The sequence below is a fragment of the Pinus tabuliformis genome, chromosome 3_2, assembly GCF_031772625.1.
Source record: "Pinus tabuliformis cultivar Carrire ecotype Pingquan chromosome 3_2, CPIR1, whole genome shotgun sequence".
NCBI classification, from domain to species: Eukaryota; Viridiplantae; Streptophyta; class Pinopsida; order Pinales; family Pinaceae; genus Pinus; species Pinus tabuliformis.
In genome coordinates, this window is record NC_142302.1 from 196254581 (window position 1) to 196274186 (window position 19606).

Consider the following 19606-nt stretch of genomic DNA (forward strand, 5'->3'; position numbering starts at 1 on the left):
ATTAAGGAATATAATAACATTGACAATTTTTTAATAAAATTGTTAAGCAAGAATATCATTTTCAAGGGCGTCCACATCTTCATTTATGGCCAAGAGATGTAAGCACGTTTTATTTGACTTACACACAGTTTCACTAACAACTGACCCAATTCACTTTCACTGTATTTAAACAAACCAACCCTGCCAATTCACTTTCACTGTATTTAAACAAACCAACCGTGAAGTAATTTCCACCTTTTCATAGAATGTGTGAATCGCCCTCATCGCTGTAAAGCTTCGTTTCATTATTGTCTATGGTTGTACCAAAAGGTTTCGATTTCTCTATATCCACCTCACTCTTTGAAAACCATCAAATCAAACCGATAGGATCCGATGAAACCTTGAAAATCCCTTATCACGGACTGAATTACTGTGGGAAAGAAAACCCTGTACCTCACCATGTATTCAGCTATAATATATAAATATGTATATATAAATGGGGTTAGAATCTAAGGTAATCAAGCAAGCAAGCAGGCCATGGCGCCTCTTATGGAAACCCTGCCCACTTGTATAGCCTTCGTACTTGTCGTTTATTTGAGGAGAGCAGGCGTGGAGTGCTGCAGCATTTCTCCTCCGACGGTGGTATGCTCAGGAGGAGGACGGGGATGCGACATCTTCAACAACCAAGGCGTCTGGGAAGACCGGGGTCCTTGCAGGGCCGCCGCCTCTGTGTTTCCCACCACCGAGGCAGAGCTCGTGGCCGCCGTCGCCCAGGCCGTAAAGAGAAAGCAGAAAATTAACGTGGTCAGCGGTCTCGCTCACAGCCACACCAGACTCGTCTGCGTCGGGGAGGGAGGGTTCATCATCAGTACCAGAGACTACGCATCGACTCCACTCGTTAACGTAACTGCGAAAACGATCACGGTGGAGGCCGGCGTTGTTATTCGAGATCTGCTTGACGTGGCCGCCATGTCCGGTTTGACATTTCCGACTGCCACATCTTGGGACGGAGTGTCGGCAGCCGGGTCTGTAAGCACCGGTGCTCACGGCAGCGGCCTTGTAGGCAAGGGTTCCGCCATCAATGAATATGTTGTGGCCATGCGCTTGGTTATTCCTGCGACCGCTTCTCAGGGGTATGCGAAGGTCATTGAATTGACAGAGAAGGATGAAGCTCTTAAGGCCGCCAGATTCGCGCTGGGAACTGTGGGGGCCATCTCCAAGATTACCTTCGCTCTGCAGCCCATGTTCAAGCGTTCCGTTTCCTTGAGCCTGGAGGATGACGGTGGATTAGAGGATCGTCTCGAGAACTTCCTCAGGGGATATGAGTTTGCAAACGTTTATTGGTATGTTGGCCATGGGAAGGCCTTCATGGGAAAAATTGATAGAGCTCCCGTAGATACGCCTGGCAATGGGGTTAACAAGGCCGCGTACCAGCCCACCACGGTCTTCAATGTCGAGAAAAGCGCTTCAAACTGTGAGTACAGTGTATATATTTATTGAATCATGGAGAATCGCTATACTAATGATCAAATTTTATATATCTTAGAGTTCTTCATTGATATTGTGGGAATGCAGACGAGGCCATTCAAGCAACGAAAGACGCAAAGAAGCTGTGTAACATGACGGGGACATCGATGGACAACCGAGTCATCACTGGCGGCGGGTTTTTGAATGACGGGGTTCGTTTCACAGGGTATCCCGTGGTCGGATTCAACCATCTAATGGTCACCTCGGGCGGTTGCGAAGACTACCATCAGAAGCACGACAACCAGTTGAGCTGCACGCCCTCGCAGATCTTAGACAAGAACCAGTTCATCTGTTCATGGGATCGGCGAGCGCGAGGCAGATTGACGTTCGATCTGGAAATCAGAGTCCCCCTCTCTAGAGCTAGAGAAGCCATCCTGGACGTGAAGAAAATCAGAGCTCTGAATCCGGAAGCTCTTTGTGCGCTCGAAGGGTCGGGAATCGTTATGCGGACGATTAAGAAATCGGAGGCAGCTTATTTAGGGCCGGCCGAGGACGTTGTGACATTTGAAATAATTTACCATCGGTCTTGGCAGGCCTATGTGCCGACATGGGACATGGATGTTTATCAGGAGATTGAGCAGATGTTGATAGAAAAGTATGGTGGGAGTCTGCACTGGGGAAAGTCTGGCGGTCACTTGTTCCAAGGATTGGCGGAGAAGACTACTGTGAATTTGCAGCAATTTTTGACAGTAAAAAGAGGGTTCGATCCTGATAGTCTCTTCTCCAACGAATGGACCGACGGGCTTCTTGGAATTGGGACTCAAAAGGTGGAGGTCTTGAAGGATGGCTGTGCACTGGAGAAACTGTGTAAGTGTAGAGAGGATATCCATTGCGCTCCACAGGCGGGTTACTTTTGCAGGCCAGGCAGAGTGTGGAAGAACGCTCGTGTTTGCAGAAAAGGCAAATAATTCATCGACCACTCATCTTTGTTTTATTTTTTGTTGTTATTATTAAATCCTATCATCTTTGTTCCATTTTCTGTTGTTCGTATTAAATCCATAATAAATATTATTAATAATCACCCATAAATCGAACCAAATCCACCTTTCATAGAAAAAGTAAAGTGATTTGATATTATGTTGTGATGGTCCACACGGCTGGATGATGCTGAAGGCTCAAGAAAAATGCATACCGCATGAGTGAGAGGTTCATTTTTATTCAAAGATAAAAGTCGGTTGCAACAGCCCCTTTTTTTCTCTATGGAATATTTAATCGGAATAGCTACTTGGACTAAAACCCTTCACACAAATTATGCTGAATCGAATAGTTGGCACGACGAAACTACAGACCATAGTGCGTTTTTAATTTGAATTTTTGTCGGTCATAGAAATCAAGCCATTAACTAGGAAATGCCATGTGGGGCCCAAGTAGCGAAACTTTCTCCATCGTAGGCTCACCCACACTATAATGTCCGCTTATGTTTTGCACCCAACATCAATCAGAGCCGTTCATCTTTGCTTGTTGGTCTGAATATTTCCCATTGTTTTATCGTTTGGTTCCTACGGCATGTTATTTAACCACCTTTTACTTGAACACATTACTCTCAGCCTGTATCTTCATGAACTTACTATGCAAGGTCATTTTGTGCTCTTGTATGCCCTCGACAGTTACCTTGCTTGACCTTTTCTGCCTATCGAGCTGATGAGATTGTGCTTTGCACGATTTACATGTTCGGATTGCCTGCTATTGCTCCGATGTATATGGAACCTTGACCAAGTGGAACTCTGGTGGTACGGCTACACTTCAATCCTAGTTTTATCTTAAGTTTGAGAGTTAGGCAAGTGTTATATCTCTAAAGGGGCTATCTAGCTAGACACTTTTCCTATCTTTTTGGATAAAGGTATTTATGGGAAAAATTCATTCAAGGATAAGTTATTAGGCTATACATTTAGTACTCGGAGAGAAAGACATCAATGACATCATAAACTTAGTACATTGCTAATAAATTTAATAAGCTCTCTCTAAAATTGTGACATCTATGACAATAAGAAGTTGCCAGCAAGATCATCTTCAGTGTCTTGTTGTTCAATAATAATAGTTTTTTTGTTGATCCAAATTGAATCCTGTTGCACATAGGTATGCATGGCCAATGAGGGCGTAAGCTAAGAAGAATGAGACACCAAACAACTCCCATAAATCATCAAAAGCTATTAAGATCAATATAACACTTGTTTATTAGGTGGTAATTAATTTCAAAACAAAATCCTTTTAGTAAAAACATATTCAATATCTAAAAAATCAAGGTAACAAGACTCTAAATGTCAACATTTTAGTCAAGTGTTGAGATTTACCTTATGACTCAGTTAGAAAAACAAGGTGGAAGGTGGAAGGTTTTTCCTTTTGAAAGAGGTTAATTGGATGAGTTGCAAGGGTGGACTGAGTTGTTGTCCACATAGCCAAGGTTTGAGTAGTTTAGGGAGGCACTCTACTATTCCTTTTCTTCACTCAAATGGTTGGTTGAATTTGTTTGAAGCAACCCTCTTTTAGTGGCTAGCTCCTCCTCCTTGTAGGCTCCATCGACTTGTTTTAATGGGAAAGAAAACCCGAATGGTGATTTAATATTTGAGTGATAACCCTTTGAAGGGATATGGATGAGAACTCATGCTATGTAGAGCTTTCTATTGATGGCTAAGTTCTCAATTGAGCACTGCACTAGCCATAATGCATAGTCAAGTGTATGGTGATGTAATGAAGGCCTTTAAATGATTTTAATATGTTGATTTTAATTCCATTCTCAAGAGATATAACTTTAGCTTTTGTTATTAATCAAGCACTGTAGCGATATTCTAGGAGCTTAGCCTTGAACCAAATCACGTGGTGGAAAACACTTTTTTTAAATGTTTGAGGTTAAACTACACTTTTTATTACTTTCTGTCGCTAGCTTAGTGGTTAGCCAAGTGCTATAAGGCTGCATTAACTACCAAGTGGGAGATATCACATGATCACATGATATTGCCCACTCTACTATCATATAAATATGAACTTTCCAAAAAAATCCTACATACATTTAGTGGTATGAAATCTAACTCTACATACCAATGAAATTAGATGTAATTACAAATCTAAGTTTCAATTCTTTAGACACCTGTAACTTAGCATTTTCACATACCCATCCTAAAGGATATGGTTTTGGATGAGGCTTATTTTTAAGCCCCAATGTCTTAACAATTTCTTTAGAAATAAGATTAGCTTGTGAACCACTATCAAAGTGTGTATCAATCTTTACATGTTTTGAGAAGGCTACAATATGAAATAACTCATGTTATTTCTTTTCATAATGCATAGTTTCAAATTTTGAAGAAGAGCATTAGAGTTAGAAGTATCAATAAAAGATATACCTTTTATTGCCATGGCCATGATCTTGGTTTCATTACTTGAATTTAATCTAATATCTTGTTGGACTGAAGGTGGTCTTCTAATTACCCCTCTTATTTTTTAACCACTTTGGCTTTAGTTCTAGATATAGTTTCCAACATCTAGCATCATCATGTCCTTCCTTTTTGCAATTGGAAAATGTAAGATTCTCTCATTTTTTCTTAATTGTAGGTGTTCTTTTGACCTTACCCTTTCCATTTTTCTTTGAAACAATTGGTTGTAATAGTTTCTTTGAGAATTTCTCACAGACATTATTTCCCCTTGACTCGATGTGAGTATCGTGGACAAAAACTTCATCAAGATTAGTTGGGTTGAACATAAGAATAGTATGTATCAAATAAATATTCAACCCACCAATATACTTCAAAATAGTTTCTTGCATATAAAGAGGAATGCCCAATGTTAATGCTCCCTTTTAGAACCCTTGAGTATAATCTTGCACGTTTTTTCGTCTACCATGTCTTATATTTTTCCAATCCATTGACCTTGTTGCATATACCTTAATGGATAGAATTACTTCTTTAATGTATATGTAAATTCATACCAAGAATATGTCATTTTATCTTTCATATGGACATCTTCTTGAACCTTACTCTCCCATTATATTAGTGTAGTGCCTCTAAGTTGTGGAGTAACTAGTTGAACCTTGGCTTCTCATGTAAAATTCTTTGAACCTTCCAATAAAATTCAATTTTCTTGATCCATTTATCTAGCTTCTCTACATCAAGTTCACCAATATACATTGCCAAATCAAATTTCATATCTAATTTTAATAAAGGTAAATTATATTTGACCTTCTCTAGTTTCTCTTTATGAGATGGAGATGGAAGTGGAGAAGAAGTGATCCAGGTCCGAGTGTGAAGAAGGACCTTTCCAAGACCTTTTACTTTCGTGATGTGTTAAAATTGCTTTTTAAGAGAACATTAAGGAATACAAGTGCATGCTAAAAAGAAGAGGAACAATATAATCGTCAGCACATGAAAACACAAGCCATTGTTAACGGAGTTCGTCCAGGAGGGACTACATCTACGGGCCCCAATCAAGGTGGTGTAGGCCGCTGCATTAGGTGCTGTCAAAAGAAGTGATGTACACAAGAGATGATGTCTTGATCATACAAGGAAGAAGGCCCTCACACAGGAGTGGCTCTAAGAGATGTTCTACAACTCGAACTCTCTCAATCAAAAGACTCCTATCATTATGATACAAAAAAACATGCATGGTGTGCAACCTGCCAAAAAGGCACAAAAGGGATGTCAAAGCAAAACACATGCACAATGACAACAAGAGTATCCCAGCAACATACAACAAAGGATTTCAAAGCATAAATTACATCATATGAAGATTCCTCATAACATGAAGCAAGGAATCATGGCAACAAGAAATAAAGAAGATCCCGCATCAATATCAATCAAGGACTTGTAGCATAATGTAAAAGAAGAAATATATGAATAAATCATATACCTCACACCAACCATGGTCCATCTGAAGATATGAATGAAGAAGTGGATAAAATGATCCACAGTGAACATATGTTCACATCATCAATGCACAGGCACAGTCCTCTACCAATCTATTACGGCCTCATTACGAATGGCCATATGAAGAAGTGCTGCTCTAAAGCAACTGTCAAAGTGTTAAAGCTTGTTGAAACACTGATCTCATAGCATAAATATGCAAGAAGAATAAGTGAATCAATCAAAGAAGCATTAATCAATAGATGAAATGATCACAAGAATCAATCAAAGAGGCATTGATCCAAGATCAAGAAGAATCGATCAAAAGATGAATTGATCACAAGAAGAGGTAGAATTGCTCTAACTCTCAGCTTCTGTAGCTCTCGGCTATTTGGCTTCATAACATACTGGTTATGTCCTTGCCTCTCTTGATCTGCCTAAATTTCAAGCGCTGTGCCTCTATGGCTATCTGCGCTATAGATGAAATGGCTCTGTGGCTTTTTGGGGTTCAAGCACTGCGCTAGCTTCAAGCTCTCTCTGGCACGTAGGATCTTCGGCTTCTTTTTCGTAGCCTTTCCGCGCAGCCTCTTGGGCTTGCTGTCATATTGCCCTCACCCATTGTTTACACAGTCTTTCACCTTCCCCGGTTCTCTGCATCCATGCTCTGGGCACCATTAATAGGCTTTTGGGATCTCCAGCACAAGCTCTCTTCCTCTGGCACACTCCCTTGGCTCTCTGTTACCCATCGCAGTTTATAACACGTTTGGGACATGGCTGCATCAAAATCGGGGTCGTTCCTATTCAGAATAGAAGTCGTTTGCTTAGAAGCATCGGCCATTGCAACAATCGTAAAAAATAGGCCTTTTATCATTTTACAACGATATGACAAAAACCAAGAAAAACGCTGAAAATCATTTGAAAAATCCGACAGTCCGAATTTCAAAATTTATAAAATCAGACTTATAAATTTATTGGGTCTGGGATATATCGCAAGTCGGGATTGCAAGGCGCTAATCGTTGATCACCAACGTTGCCGACTAGATCTGGACCGTTGATCAGTTCTGAATCAGACGACTGCGATTTAATCACTATATCGTTATCGCTGTGGCCCGGGTCCTTCGTCAATCACTAATCGCAGGGTCTAAAGTCCCGTTCATTGCCAATCGCATAACTGTAAAGCGTTGATATTGCATCTATCAGGCACCTGACTCTGATATCGGAGATCACTGATCGGGGGTCCTAAAGGCCCGTCTTAAGTCTGCCCTTTGAACTATGCTGATTGCGATTTACCTCTTAAGGCTTAAAGTCCAGATTTTATGGAAAAGACCTCCTTTTTCAAAGCAACTTAAGGAAAACACTTTTCGCGATAACTTCGTCATCCGGACTTGGATTGATGAACTGTTCACACCTCCACGATCAGGAAGATGAGCTCTACACTTTGGTCCTAGTTCGACATCATTTTGATCACTTTGATTTTTGAGCGTTTCCATGCCATGGTGTCTGAAGATCCACCTGGATCAATCCTCCCCATTGAGGAGATTTTGGTCCTCCAAAAGCATAAAAAGTAATCTGAATAATTCTTTGTACCTTGTTTGCATCACAAATGTCCTGAAAAGGTATCACGTCCATCTCCTTCACCTTTGTTCTTCAGAGCCTTACGCAACGAACAGACACCTGCTACTTCTGCAACCTGTAGTACATTGCTTGCAAATGACATGCTTAATTGAAATGACCAACTAAAGACCCAAACATCCCATACTTGCCACGAGCTTATAACTCATACTCGATGGTCAAGTTTACAATAAGATGGACGTAATACTCCAGATGTGACAACAAGGCCAACTCATCATGGTTGCTTCAAAAAGTGATGGAAAACACCTCATCACTGCAACACATGATTTAGCTCCATAAGGCCAAACACTATTGTGTGGACATATGATGGAAACATAACATCACTTTTAGAGTTTTAACATGCAGCTCAAAATATGACTCAAAACATGACCAGACATCATTGTTGCTAACTACGTGATGGAAACACATCATCACGTTTATATTTTAAAATGCAACCAATTATTTACAAAAGAATGACCATGAAACGCCAACATGTCTAAAAACCATTTCTAACTTATCTTTGTGAGTGGGTCACCTCCTTGAGGTGGTTTTGCTGGTCTAACATCTGCTTTACTTGGTTCACGTACCAACGTTTTGTCTTTAAGGCGCTGCTCTGGATGGAGCTTCCAGCAAGTGGCTCTCTGATGGAAATTTCAATTAAAGACTGTAGTATGTTTTCTTCCTCCATACCTACTTAACCTGTTTCTTTTCATGCTGTCGAGAGGGTTTTTCATGCCTCATGAGTGCTGCCATTATTTTCCAACACTTGGAAAAGGTATGGTTAGGTAACCCACAAAAAATGCATGTTTTTTAATGCCTTTGTCTTCGTTCATTATTAACAACATGATCAAAATGAACATTCGAAGATTGAAAGTGATTATACCTTCCGTTGTTGTTTCTGATGTCAGCATGGCGATGAGGGCTTGCCTTAGCTTTCTCCTTGCAATGGAAACTGGCATGGGATGATGGGGATGTTTTCCCATCATTCTCTTTCCTCGATGAAGTCTCGGACGAATTTGACACCTTTGAGCACTCTCTTTTAGTGTACATCGAGCCTGCAAATCGAGGTTCGTGCATAACCTCCAAAGGTTGAGTGATGCCTTGGTTGTTAGCACCAAGCTCTTTCTCTTTGTGCCTTGCCTTTGTAAAGAGCCTCATATTTGTCCCTGTAATCAGGATCTCCAAATATCCAACAGACATCATACTATCAGAAGATGAAATCGAAAGGAAATAAACATCTTTTACCTTCTCTTTCAATTTGGAAAGAATGGATGAGGGCTGCTCATCATTTGTTGTTGGTGGACCACATTCCCCAACTTCTTTCTTGACATACCCAAGTCCTGCCTGATGGGGTAATTCCTCTACTTTGATGGGATTGACAATGCCTTGGCCATTAATGCCCAAGCCTTTTCCTTCATATCCCATTCTCTTCAGCAGTTTGGAGCCAATTCTTGTGGTATGATTTTCAAACACAACGAAATCATCATCAGGAAACATACATGAAGATGGACAACTACTATTTACCTCACATGGGTCTTGCTGCAACTTTTCCAAGGCCTCGTTCTTTGCTTGCAGTTGTAGTAGAAAACTCTGCTTCTCCTTTTTCTCTTCATGTAAACACATATTCAATTCATCATTCTATGTTTGAAGATTATGTTTTTTTTGCCTTAGTTCCTCCATGGCCTCTTCTGTGGCTTTCAACTGAAGTTGTAATCGCTCCTTTTCCTCTGTTTCTTTCTGTAGAGTCTCATACACAATTTCCACTTTCTTGGAAATGTTAAGCATGGTCTCGTACATTACTCTTTCATACTCTGTCATTGTACGTTCCATTGTTCACACTGCAATTCACATCAACGCAAAGACATGCTCTGCTACCACTTGATCCAGGTCCGAGTGTGAAGAAGGACCTTTCCAAGATTTTTACTTTCGTGATGTGTTAAAATTGATTTTTAAGAGAACGTTAAGGAATACAAGTGCGTGATAAAAAGAAGAGGAACAATCTTCAACACATGAAAACACAAGCCGTTGTTAATGGAGTTCGTCTAGGAGGGACTACATCTCCGGGCCCCAATCAAGGTGGTGTAGGCCGCTGCATTAGGTGCTTTCAAAAGAAGTTATGTACACAAGAGATGATGTCTTGATCATACAAGGAAGAAGGCCCTCACGCAGGAGTGGCTCTAAGAGATGTTCTACAACTCGAACTCTCAATCAAAATACTCCTATAGATATGATACAAAAGAACATGCATGGTGTGCATCTCGCCAACAAGGCACAAAAGGGATGTCAAAACAAAAGCAAAACACATGCACAACGACAACAAGAGTATCCCAACAACATACAACAAGGGATCTCAAAGCATAAAGTACATCATATGAAGATTCCTCATAACATGAAGCAAGGAATCATGACAACAAGAAATAAAGAAGATCCCGCATCAATATCAATCAAGGATCTGTAGCATAATGTAAAAGAAGAAATATATGAATAAATCATATACCTCACACCAACCACGGGCCATCTGAAGATATGAATGAAGAAGTGGATAAAACGATCCACAATGAACATCTGTTCACATCATCAATGCATAGGCATAGTCCGCTACCAATCTGTTACGGCCTCATTATGAATGGCCATATGAAGAAGCGTTGCTCTGAAGCAACTGTCAAAGTTCTGAAGCTTGCTGAAACATTGATCTCACGGCATCAATATGCAAGAAGAATAAGCGGTCGAAGAAGAATCGATCAAAGAAGCATTAATCAATAGATGAAATGATCACAAGAATCAATCAAAGAGGCATTGATCCAAGATCAAGAAGAATCGATCAAAAGATGAATTGATCACAAGAAGAGGTAGAACTGCTCTGGCTCTCGGCTTCTATAGCTCTTGGCTATCTGGCTTCATAGCATACTGGCTATGTCATTGCCGCTCTGGATCTGCCTGAATTTCAAGCGTTGTGCCTCTATGGCTATCTGCGCTATAGATTAAACGGCTCTGTGGCTTTCTGGGGTTCAAGCGTTGCACTAGCTTCAAGCTCTCTCTAGCACGTAGGCTCTCCGGCTTCTTACTCGGAGCCTTTCTGCGCAGCCTCTCGGGCTTGCCGTCATATTGCCCTCGCCCATTGTTTACACAGTCTTTCGCCTTCCCCGGCTCTCTGCATCCATGCTCTAGGCACCATTAACAAGCTTTTGGGCTCTCTAGCACAGGCTCTCTTCCTATGGCACGCTCCCCCAGCTCTTTGTTACCCATCGTGTTTTATAACACGTTTTGGACACTGCCGCATCAAAATCGGGGTGGTTCCTGTTCAGAATAGAAGTCGTTTTCTTAGAAGCATCGAATGTTGCAACAATCGTAAAAAATAGGACTTTTATCATTTTACAATGATATGACAAAAACCCAAAAAAATACTGAAAATCATTTGAAAAATCCGACAGTTTGGATTTCAAAATTTATAAAATCAGACTTATAAGGCTATCGGGTCCAGGATATATCACAAGTCGGGATCGCAAGGCGCCGATCGCCAATCACTGATGTCGCCAACTAGATCTGGACTGTTGATTGGTTCTAGATCAGACGACTGCGATTTAATTGCCATATCGCTACGCTGCAGCCCGGTTCCTTCGCTGATACATGGGCATGTGTTGACGTCGATTGTCGATCACATCGCCGATATCGGCAATCGCTAATCGTAGGGTCTAAATTCCCGTTCATTGCCGATCGCATAATTGTAAAGCGCCGATATCGCATCTATCAGGCCCCCAAATATGATATCAGAGATCACTGATCGAGGGTCCTAAAGGTTCGTGTTAAGTCTGCCCTTTGGACAATGCCGATTGCAATTTGCCACTTAAGGCTTAAAGTCCAATTTTTATGGAAAAGACCTCCTTCTTCAAAGGAACTTAAGGAAAACACTTTTCGCGATAACTTCGTCATCCGGACTCGAATTGATGAACTGTTCACACCTCCACGATCAGGAATATGAGCTCTAGCTTTGGTCTTGGTTCGACATCATTCTGATCACTTTGATTTTCGAGCGTTTCCATGCCATGGTGTCTGAAGATCCACCTGGATCAATCCTCCCCACTGAGGAGATTTTGGTCCTCCAAAAGCATAAAAAGTAATTTGCATCTTTCTCTGTACCCTGTTTGCATCACAAATGTCCTGAAAAGGTCTCGCTTCCATCTCCTTCACCTTTGTTCTTCGGAGCCTTAAGCGACGAACCGACACCTGCTACTTCTGCAACCTGTAGTACATTGCTTGCAAATGACATGCTTAATTGACATGACCAACTAAAGACCCAAACATCCCATACTTGCCATGAGCTTATAACTCATACTCGGTGGTCAAGTTTACAATAAGATGGACATAATACTCCAGATGTGACAACAAGGCCAACTCATCATGGTTGCTTCAAAAAGTGATGGAAAACACCTCATCACTACAACACATGATTTACATTCATAAGGCCAAACACTATTGTGTGGACAAGTGATGGAAACATAACATCACTTTCAGAGTTTTAACATGCAACTCAAAATACGACTCAAAACATGACCAGACATCATTGTTGCTAACTACGTGATGGAAACACATCATCACGTTTACATTTTAAAATGCAACAAATGATTTACAAAAGAATGACCATGAAACGCCAACATGTCTAGAAACCATTTCTCACTTATCTTTGTGAATGGGTCACCTCCTTGAGGTGGTTTTGCTGGTCGAACAACTGCTTTACCTGGTTCACGCACCGACGTTTTGTCTTTAAGGCGCTGCTCTGGATGGAGCTTCCAGCAAGTGGCTCTCTGATGGCCATGTCTGTCACAATGACTGCAACATTTTTTCTTCCTCCATACTTGCTTAAACTATTTATTTTCATGTTGTCAAGAGGGTTTTTCTTACCTCATGAGTGCTGCCATTATTTTGCAACACTTGGAAAAAGTATGGTTAGGTAAACCACAAAAAGTGCATGTTTTTTTATGCCTTTGTCTTCATTCATTATTAACAACATTATCAAAATGAACATTCGAAGATCGAAAGTGATTATACCTTCCTTTGTTGCTTCTAATGTCATCATGGCGATGAGGGCTTGCCTCAGCTCTCTCCCTGCAATGTAAACTGCCATGAGATGAGATTTGGATGTTTTCCCATCATTCTCTTTCCTCAATGAAGTCTCGGATGAATCTGACACCTTTGAGCACTCTCCTTTAGTTTACCTCGAGCCTGCAAATCGAGGTTCGTGCATAACCTCTAAAGGTTGAGTGATACCTTGGTTGTTAGCACCAAGCTCTTTCTCCTCGTGCCTTGTCTTTGTAAGGAGCCTCATATTTGTCCCTCTAATCGGGATCTCAAAATCTCCAAAAGACATCATACTATCAGAAGATGAAATCGAAAGGAAATCAACATCTTTTACCTTCTCTTTCGATTTGGAAAGAATTGATGAGCGTTGCTCATCATTTGTTGTTGGTGGATCGCATTCCCTAACTTCTTTCCCGACATACCCAAGTCCTGCCTGATGGGGTAATTCCTCTACTTTGATGGGATTGACAATGCCTTGGCCATTAACGCCCAAGACTTTTCCTTCATATCCCATTCTCTTCAATAGTTTGGAGCCAATTCCTGTGGTATGATTTTCAAACACAACGAAATCATCATCAGGAAACATACATGAAGATGGAGAACTACTTTTTACCTTACATGGGTCTCACTGTAGCTTTTCCAAGGCCTCATCCTTTTCTTGCAACTGTAGTAGCAAACTCTGCTTCTCCTCTTTCTCTTCATGTAGACGCATCTTCAATTCATCATTCTCTATTTGAAGATTATGTTTGTTTTGCCTCAGTTCCTCCATGGCCTCTTCTGTGGCTTTCAACTGAAGCTGTAACCGCTCCTTTTCCTCTGTTTCTTTCTGTAGAGTTTCATACACAATTTCCACTTTCTTGGAAATGTTAAGCATGGTCTCGTACATTTCTCTTTCATCCTCTATCATTGCACGTTCCATTGTTCACACTGCAATTCACATCAATGCAAAGACTTGCTCTGATACCACTTGATCCAGGTCCGAGTGTGAAGAAGGACCTTTCCAAGACCTTTTACTTTCGTGATGTGTTAAAATTGCTTTTTAAGAGAACTTTAAGGAATACAAGTGTGTGCTAAAAAGAAGAGGAACATTATAATCATCAGCACATGAAAACACAAGCCATTGTTAACGGATTTCATCCAGGAGGGACTACGTCTCCGGGCCCCAATCAAGGTGGTGTAGGCCGCTGCATTAGGTGCTATCAAAAGAAGTGATGTACACAAGAGATGATGTCTTGATCATACAAAGAAGAAGGCCCTCACTTAGAAGTGGCTCTAAGAGATGTTCTACAACTAGAACTCTCAATCAAAAGACTCCTATCAGTATGATACAAAAAAACATGCATGGTGTGCATCCTGCCAACAAGGCACAAAAGGGATGTCAAAGCAAAACACATCCAAAAAGACAACAAGAGTATCCCAGCAACATACAACAAAGGATCTCAAAGCATAAAGTACATCATATGAAGATTCCTCATAACATGAAGCAAGGAATCATGGCAACAAGAAATAAAGAAGATCCCACATCAATATCAATCAAGGATCTGTAGCATAATGTAAAAGAAGAAATATATGAATAAATCATATACCTCACACCAACCACGGGCCATCAGAAGATATGAATGAAGAAGTGGATAAGACGATCCATAATGAACATCTGTTCACATCATCAATGCACAGGCATACTCCGCTACCATCCTGTTACGACCTCATTACGAATGGCCATATGAAGAAGTGCTTCTCTGAAGCAGCTGTCAAAGTACTGAAGCTTGTTGAAACACTGATCTCACAACATCAATATGCAAGAAGAATAAGTGATTGAAGAAGAATCGATGAAAGAAGCATTAATCAATAGATGAAATGATCACAAGAATCAATCAAAGAGGCATTGATCCAAAATCAAGAAGAATCGATCACAAGAAGAGGTAGAACTGCTCTGGCTCTCGGCTATCTGGCTTCATAGCATACTGGCTATGTCATTGCCACTCTGGATCTGCCTGAATTTCAAGTGTTGTGCCTCTATGGCTATCTGCGCTATAGATTAAATGACTGTGGCTTTCTGGGGTTCAAGCATTGCACTAGCTTCAAGCTGTCTCTGGCGCGCAGGCTCTCTAGCTTCTTACTCGCAGCCTTTCCGTGTAGCCTCTCAGGCTTGCCGTCATATTGCCCTCGCCCATTTTTTACACAGTCTTTCACCTTCCCCGGCTCTCTACATCCATGCTCTGGGCACCATTAATGAGCTTTTGGACTCTCCAACACAGGTTCTCTTCCTATGGCACACTCCCCCGGCTCTCGGTTACCCATTGTGTTTTATAACACATTTGGGGCACGGCCGCATCAAAATCGGGGTCGTTCTTATTCAGAATAGAAGCCATTTGCTTAGAAGCATCGACCATTGCAACAATCGTAAAAAATAGGCCTTTTATCATTGTACAACGATATGACAAAAACCTGGAAAAACACTGAAAATCATCTAAAAAATATGACAGTTTGGATTTCAAAATTTATGAAATCAGACTTATAAATTTATTGGGTCCAGGATGTATCACAAGTCAGGATCGCAAGGCGCCGATCGCCAATCACCGACGTCGCCGACTAGATCTGGACCGTTGATCAGTTCTGGATCGGATGACTGCGATTTAATCGTTATATCGCTATCACTGTGGCCCGATTCCTTCGTCGATACATGGGCATGTGCCGACGCTGATCGTCGATCACTCTGATCGCCGATATCAATGATCGCTAATCACAGGGTCTAAAGTCTCGTTCATTGTCGATCGCATAACTGTGAAGCGTCGATATCGCATCTATCAGGCCCCCGACTCCAATGTCGGAGATCGCCAATCGGGGGTCGTAAAGGCTCATCTTAAGTCTACCCTTTGGACTATGCCAATTGCGATTTACCTCTTAAGGCTTAAAGTCCAATTTTTATGGAAAAGACCTCCTTTTTCAAAGGAACTTAAGGAAAACACTTTTCGTGATAACTTCATCATTTGGACTCGGATTAATGATCCGTTCGCACCTCCACGATTAGGAAGATGAGCTCTATGCTCTGGTCCTAGTTCAATATCATTATGATCACTTTGATTTTGAGCGTTTCCATGCCATGGTGTCTGAAGATCCACTTAGATCAAGAAGGAGGAGGACGAAGAATTTGAGGACGGTCACCACTAGTTCCTTTTAACTAGAATTGGGCCTTCTTCATTTTTCCTTTGTTTTATGCACAACTCTTCCACCATGGCTTTCGCGTTGAGAAAGGCTCTCTGAAATGCCTTCTCTAATACTAAAAACTTGATCTGAAATTATGTACTTAAATTGCTTTTGTATACAAGTTTATGAATTAAATTGAATTAATAAAGTATAATGAGCATATAAAAGACATAGTTGTAGAATAAACAATAATAAGAAAGACAAACACCAAGAAGTTGTTAATATATTTAACCTCTCTTGGGCTACACCTTTCGGCCCACTTCAAATGGATATTCAATTCATTAAATAGGAGCAAAATAATACACCAAAATGCCTTCCTACATCAAAATGATCTCCAACCTACAATAAAAATGTCTTTAAGACTATTCTAGGAAGGTTTTAGCATTGTTGAAATACTCTCCTTGGCCTCTTCTTGCAAATCAAAAGTCTTTATGACCTTTATTCTCTAACCGCTACAAAATTGCACCTTAAAACCAACTATGGACATACAATTTTACATATAAGAGTGAACAAAGTTACTATCTTAATGAGAATTGTAACTCCAAAATGAGAACTCTAGCCTAAAAAAATCTTATTTTGCACAAAAAAACATGAAAAAACACCCCGAAAACAAAAAGTGTTGATGTTGCATCAAGATTTTTTTGGGGTTAAAATTCTTTTTCTTAAGCAATGGCATTTTTTTTTTTCAATAAGCATGAAAATACACACTAAAAATTAAAAGTGTCGACACTTTTTTTTGTCCTTTTTTTAAAATGGCATTAAAACCCAAAATTTTGGTGCAATAAACATGAAAAAACACCCCAAAATCGAAGAGTGTCGATGTTGCATCAACACTTTTTGTTTTTGTTATTAAAATTCCAACATTTTTTAGCAATAACATTAAAAATAAAATATCATGAATTAGAAAAACCTTAAAATACCAATAGTTTTTGACAATAACATTAAAGATAAAGTATCCTGACTCTGTGAAACCTAAAAATTCTAACGATTTTCAACCATGGTATCGAAGATAAATATTACGACTTCGAAAAACTTTCAAATTTTGACATTTTTCAACCATGGCGTTAAAGGTAAAATATCATGAATCTGAAAAACCATAAAATTTAAAAAAATTTAAACCATTGAATTAAAACCAAATACCATGACTAAAAAAATCCTAGAAAATGAATACAAAAATCAAAGAGTCATTATATTAAGAGTATTTTTTTAAATGCTAAAAGTACAACTCTTTAAAGATTTTAACCTAAGACAATGTAATACATTGCAACCAAAATTTAAAAATCAATCATCAAATTGACACACAGTGGGGGTGGACTTGACCCAGTGCAATGAAAACTTAAAAATCAACCATGAAATTGACACATGGTGGGGACAAACTTGATCCTTTGTAATGAAAACTTAAAAATCAACTAACAAATTTGCACATAGTGGGATCGGTTTGCTAGTATCTCTTGTGACAAATAAAGTTAAAAAATGAAAAAATAGATAAATAACTAAAAATGAAAAAAAAAAAAAACCCAAAAAATTAAAAAATAAATAATAACCAAAAAAATTAAACTTAGAAAAAATAAAAAAATGATAAAATCAAATCAAATTGATAAATAAAGAAACAAATCACAAATAAAAAAACTATTAAAAATTATATACATACATACATACATACATACATACATATATATATATGAATGAATGAAATTGTCATGGTTGATTCTCTTGGATTTAATTATCATGACTTTAGTCTTGTTCATATTAATAGTCATACCCACCTTGGAGCATAAATTATGGAGGATTTTATGTTGTTTGTTAAGATCTTCGTGGCTTTTGATTAGCAGAATAATATCGTCAGCATAAAGGAGAAGAGTAATGAACATATCAGTGAGCTTGGGGCCAACATATCTTGCAACTTCTAGATATGCTTCTAGCTTATCAATGTAAATGAAAAAAGAGTAGGGGATAAGGGACAGCCTTGTTTTATGTCAATAAACCCTCAACATATGCATACATATGTATGTATGCAAGTGTTTTTTTGACAAGCCTTGCCTGCGACCCTTGGCACTTGGGCAAGGCCCCTGTCGATTTTTGGAATCGGGGTGCCCCGCCCAGGTGCCAAGGGCGCGCACACACACACACATATATATATTTTGCCTTTTTTTTTTTTAATTATTTTTAATATTTTGATTTATTATTTCTCTTTTTCAATAACTTTCTAATATTTAATTTTTATTTTTTAAAAATCAATTTATAATATGTTTTATTTTTTATTATATATATATATATATATATATATATATATATATATCTATATGTATATGTTAAATCTATATAATATTTTTTTAATTTGTTTAGGTATTTTTAAAATTTGTTTTCCTTACAATTTTGTTTTATTTATTTATTTATTAATTTTGTTTTTTTTTTGGAAGAATGAATCTATTAATTATGCGGTACTAAGAGTATTGAAGACGAAAATCACTTTCTCTTGGATTGTCCGACTCTTGCTCACATCCATTCTCATTTCCAATCTACCACATTACAACTTTCTTGACTTGTTCAGTTAGGAAAACTATAGTGATTTAGGCATATTTATTTCCCTTCTATTTGATCATAGAAATAAAATATTAAAAAGTCTCAATTAATCTCTTTTCTTATGTTTAGATAAACCTCATTGGTATCAAAGGGTCATTAATCAAAATCATCATCATTATTTAAATGAAAAAATACATGTGGTATCAAACCATTTTTCAAGAATAACCTTTTGGATTTCCACAAACGGCGACTTAATTCTTTCTGACAAACAATCCCAACAAAAGGAGTAGTGGCAAGAAGGGCATAACACAACTTGGGATTTCTTTTGAGAAGATGAGGAGCATTCTCCTAACTCAAACTTCTTGACTTCAATATTTTTACTCTCAATTTCTCCTTCTCTTGTCATTAAATCTACAAGATAATTTTCTTTGCCGACTTTATAAATAATATAAAAATCATAACCTTCCAACCATAAAGCCCACCTTAGCACCCTAGAATTACCTTGTTCTAGAAATCTTTTATTTTGCAGCATCCCTTTCATACGTCTAAGATCAATTTTTACAGTAAAATGAACACTTTTAAGGAAAAGTCTAAATCTCTTAATCCCCTTTTTTACTGCTAGAACCTCCTTATGGGATGTGGGATATTTTTTCTCAGCATATGAGAAAGTTCCTGAAGAAAATGCACAAACTTCTTCCTTCTTAGAATGATTTTGTATAACGATGTCTTCCCAACATGAATCAGATGCATCAGTTTCTAGAATGAAGGAAAAATCACTGCAATGTAGCAATAAGGGTGGAAGTTGCTTAATGATTAATATTATTGACACCCTTAGTCATTTGTTCTATCCATAA

The 19606-nt window shown here is 39.0% G+C and overlaps 1 protein-coding gene across 1 annotated transcript; it reads left to right on the plus strand.

Moving 5' to 3' along the window:
- The first annotated feature begins 358 nt into the window (after window positions 1-358).
- Window positions 359-2527, plus strand: LOC149180432 (putative L-gulonolactone oxidase 4). Its single transcript, XM_089416123.1, has 2 exons — window positions 359-1453; window positions 1555-2527. Exons 1-2 carry the CDS (start codon window positions 517-519, stop codon window positions 2412-2414), a joined length of 1797 nt encoding a protein of 598 aa, XP_089272249.1. The 5' UTR covers window positions 359-516; the 3' UTR covers window positions 2415-2527.
- Window positions 2528-19606: the final 17079 nt, after the last annotated feature.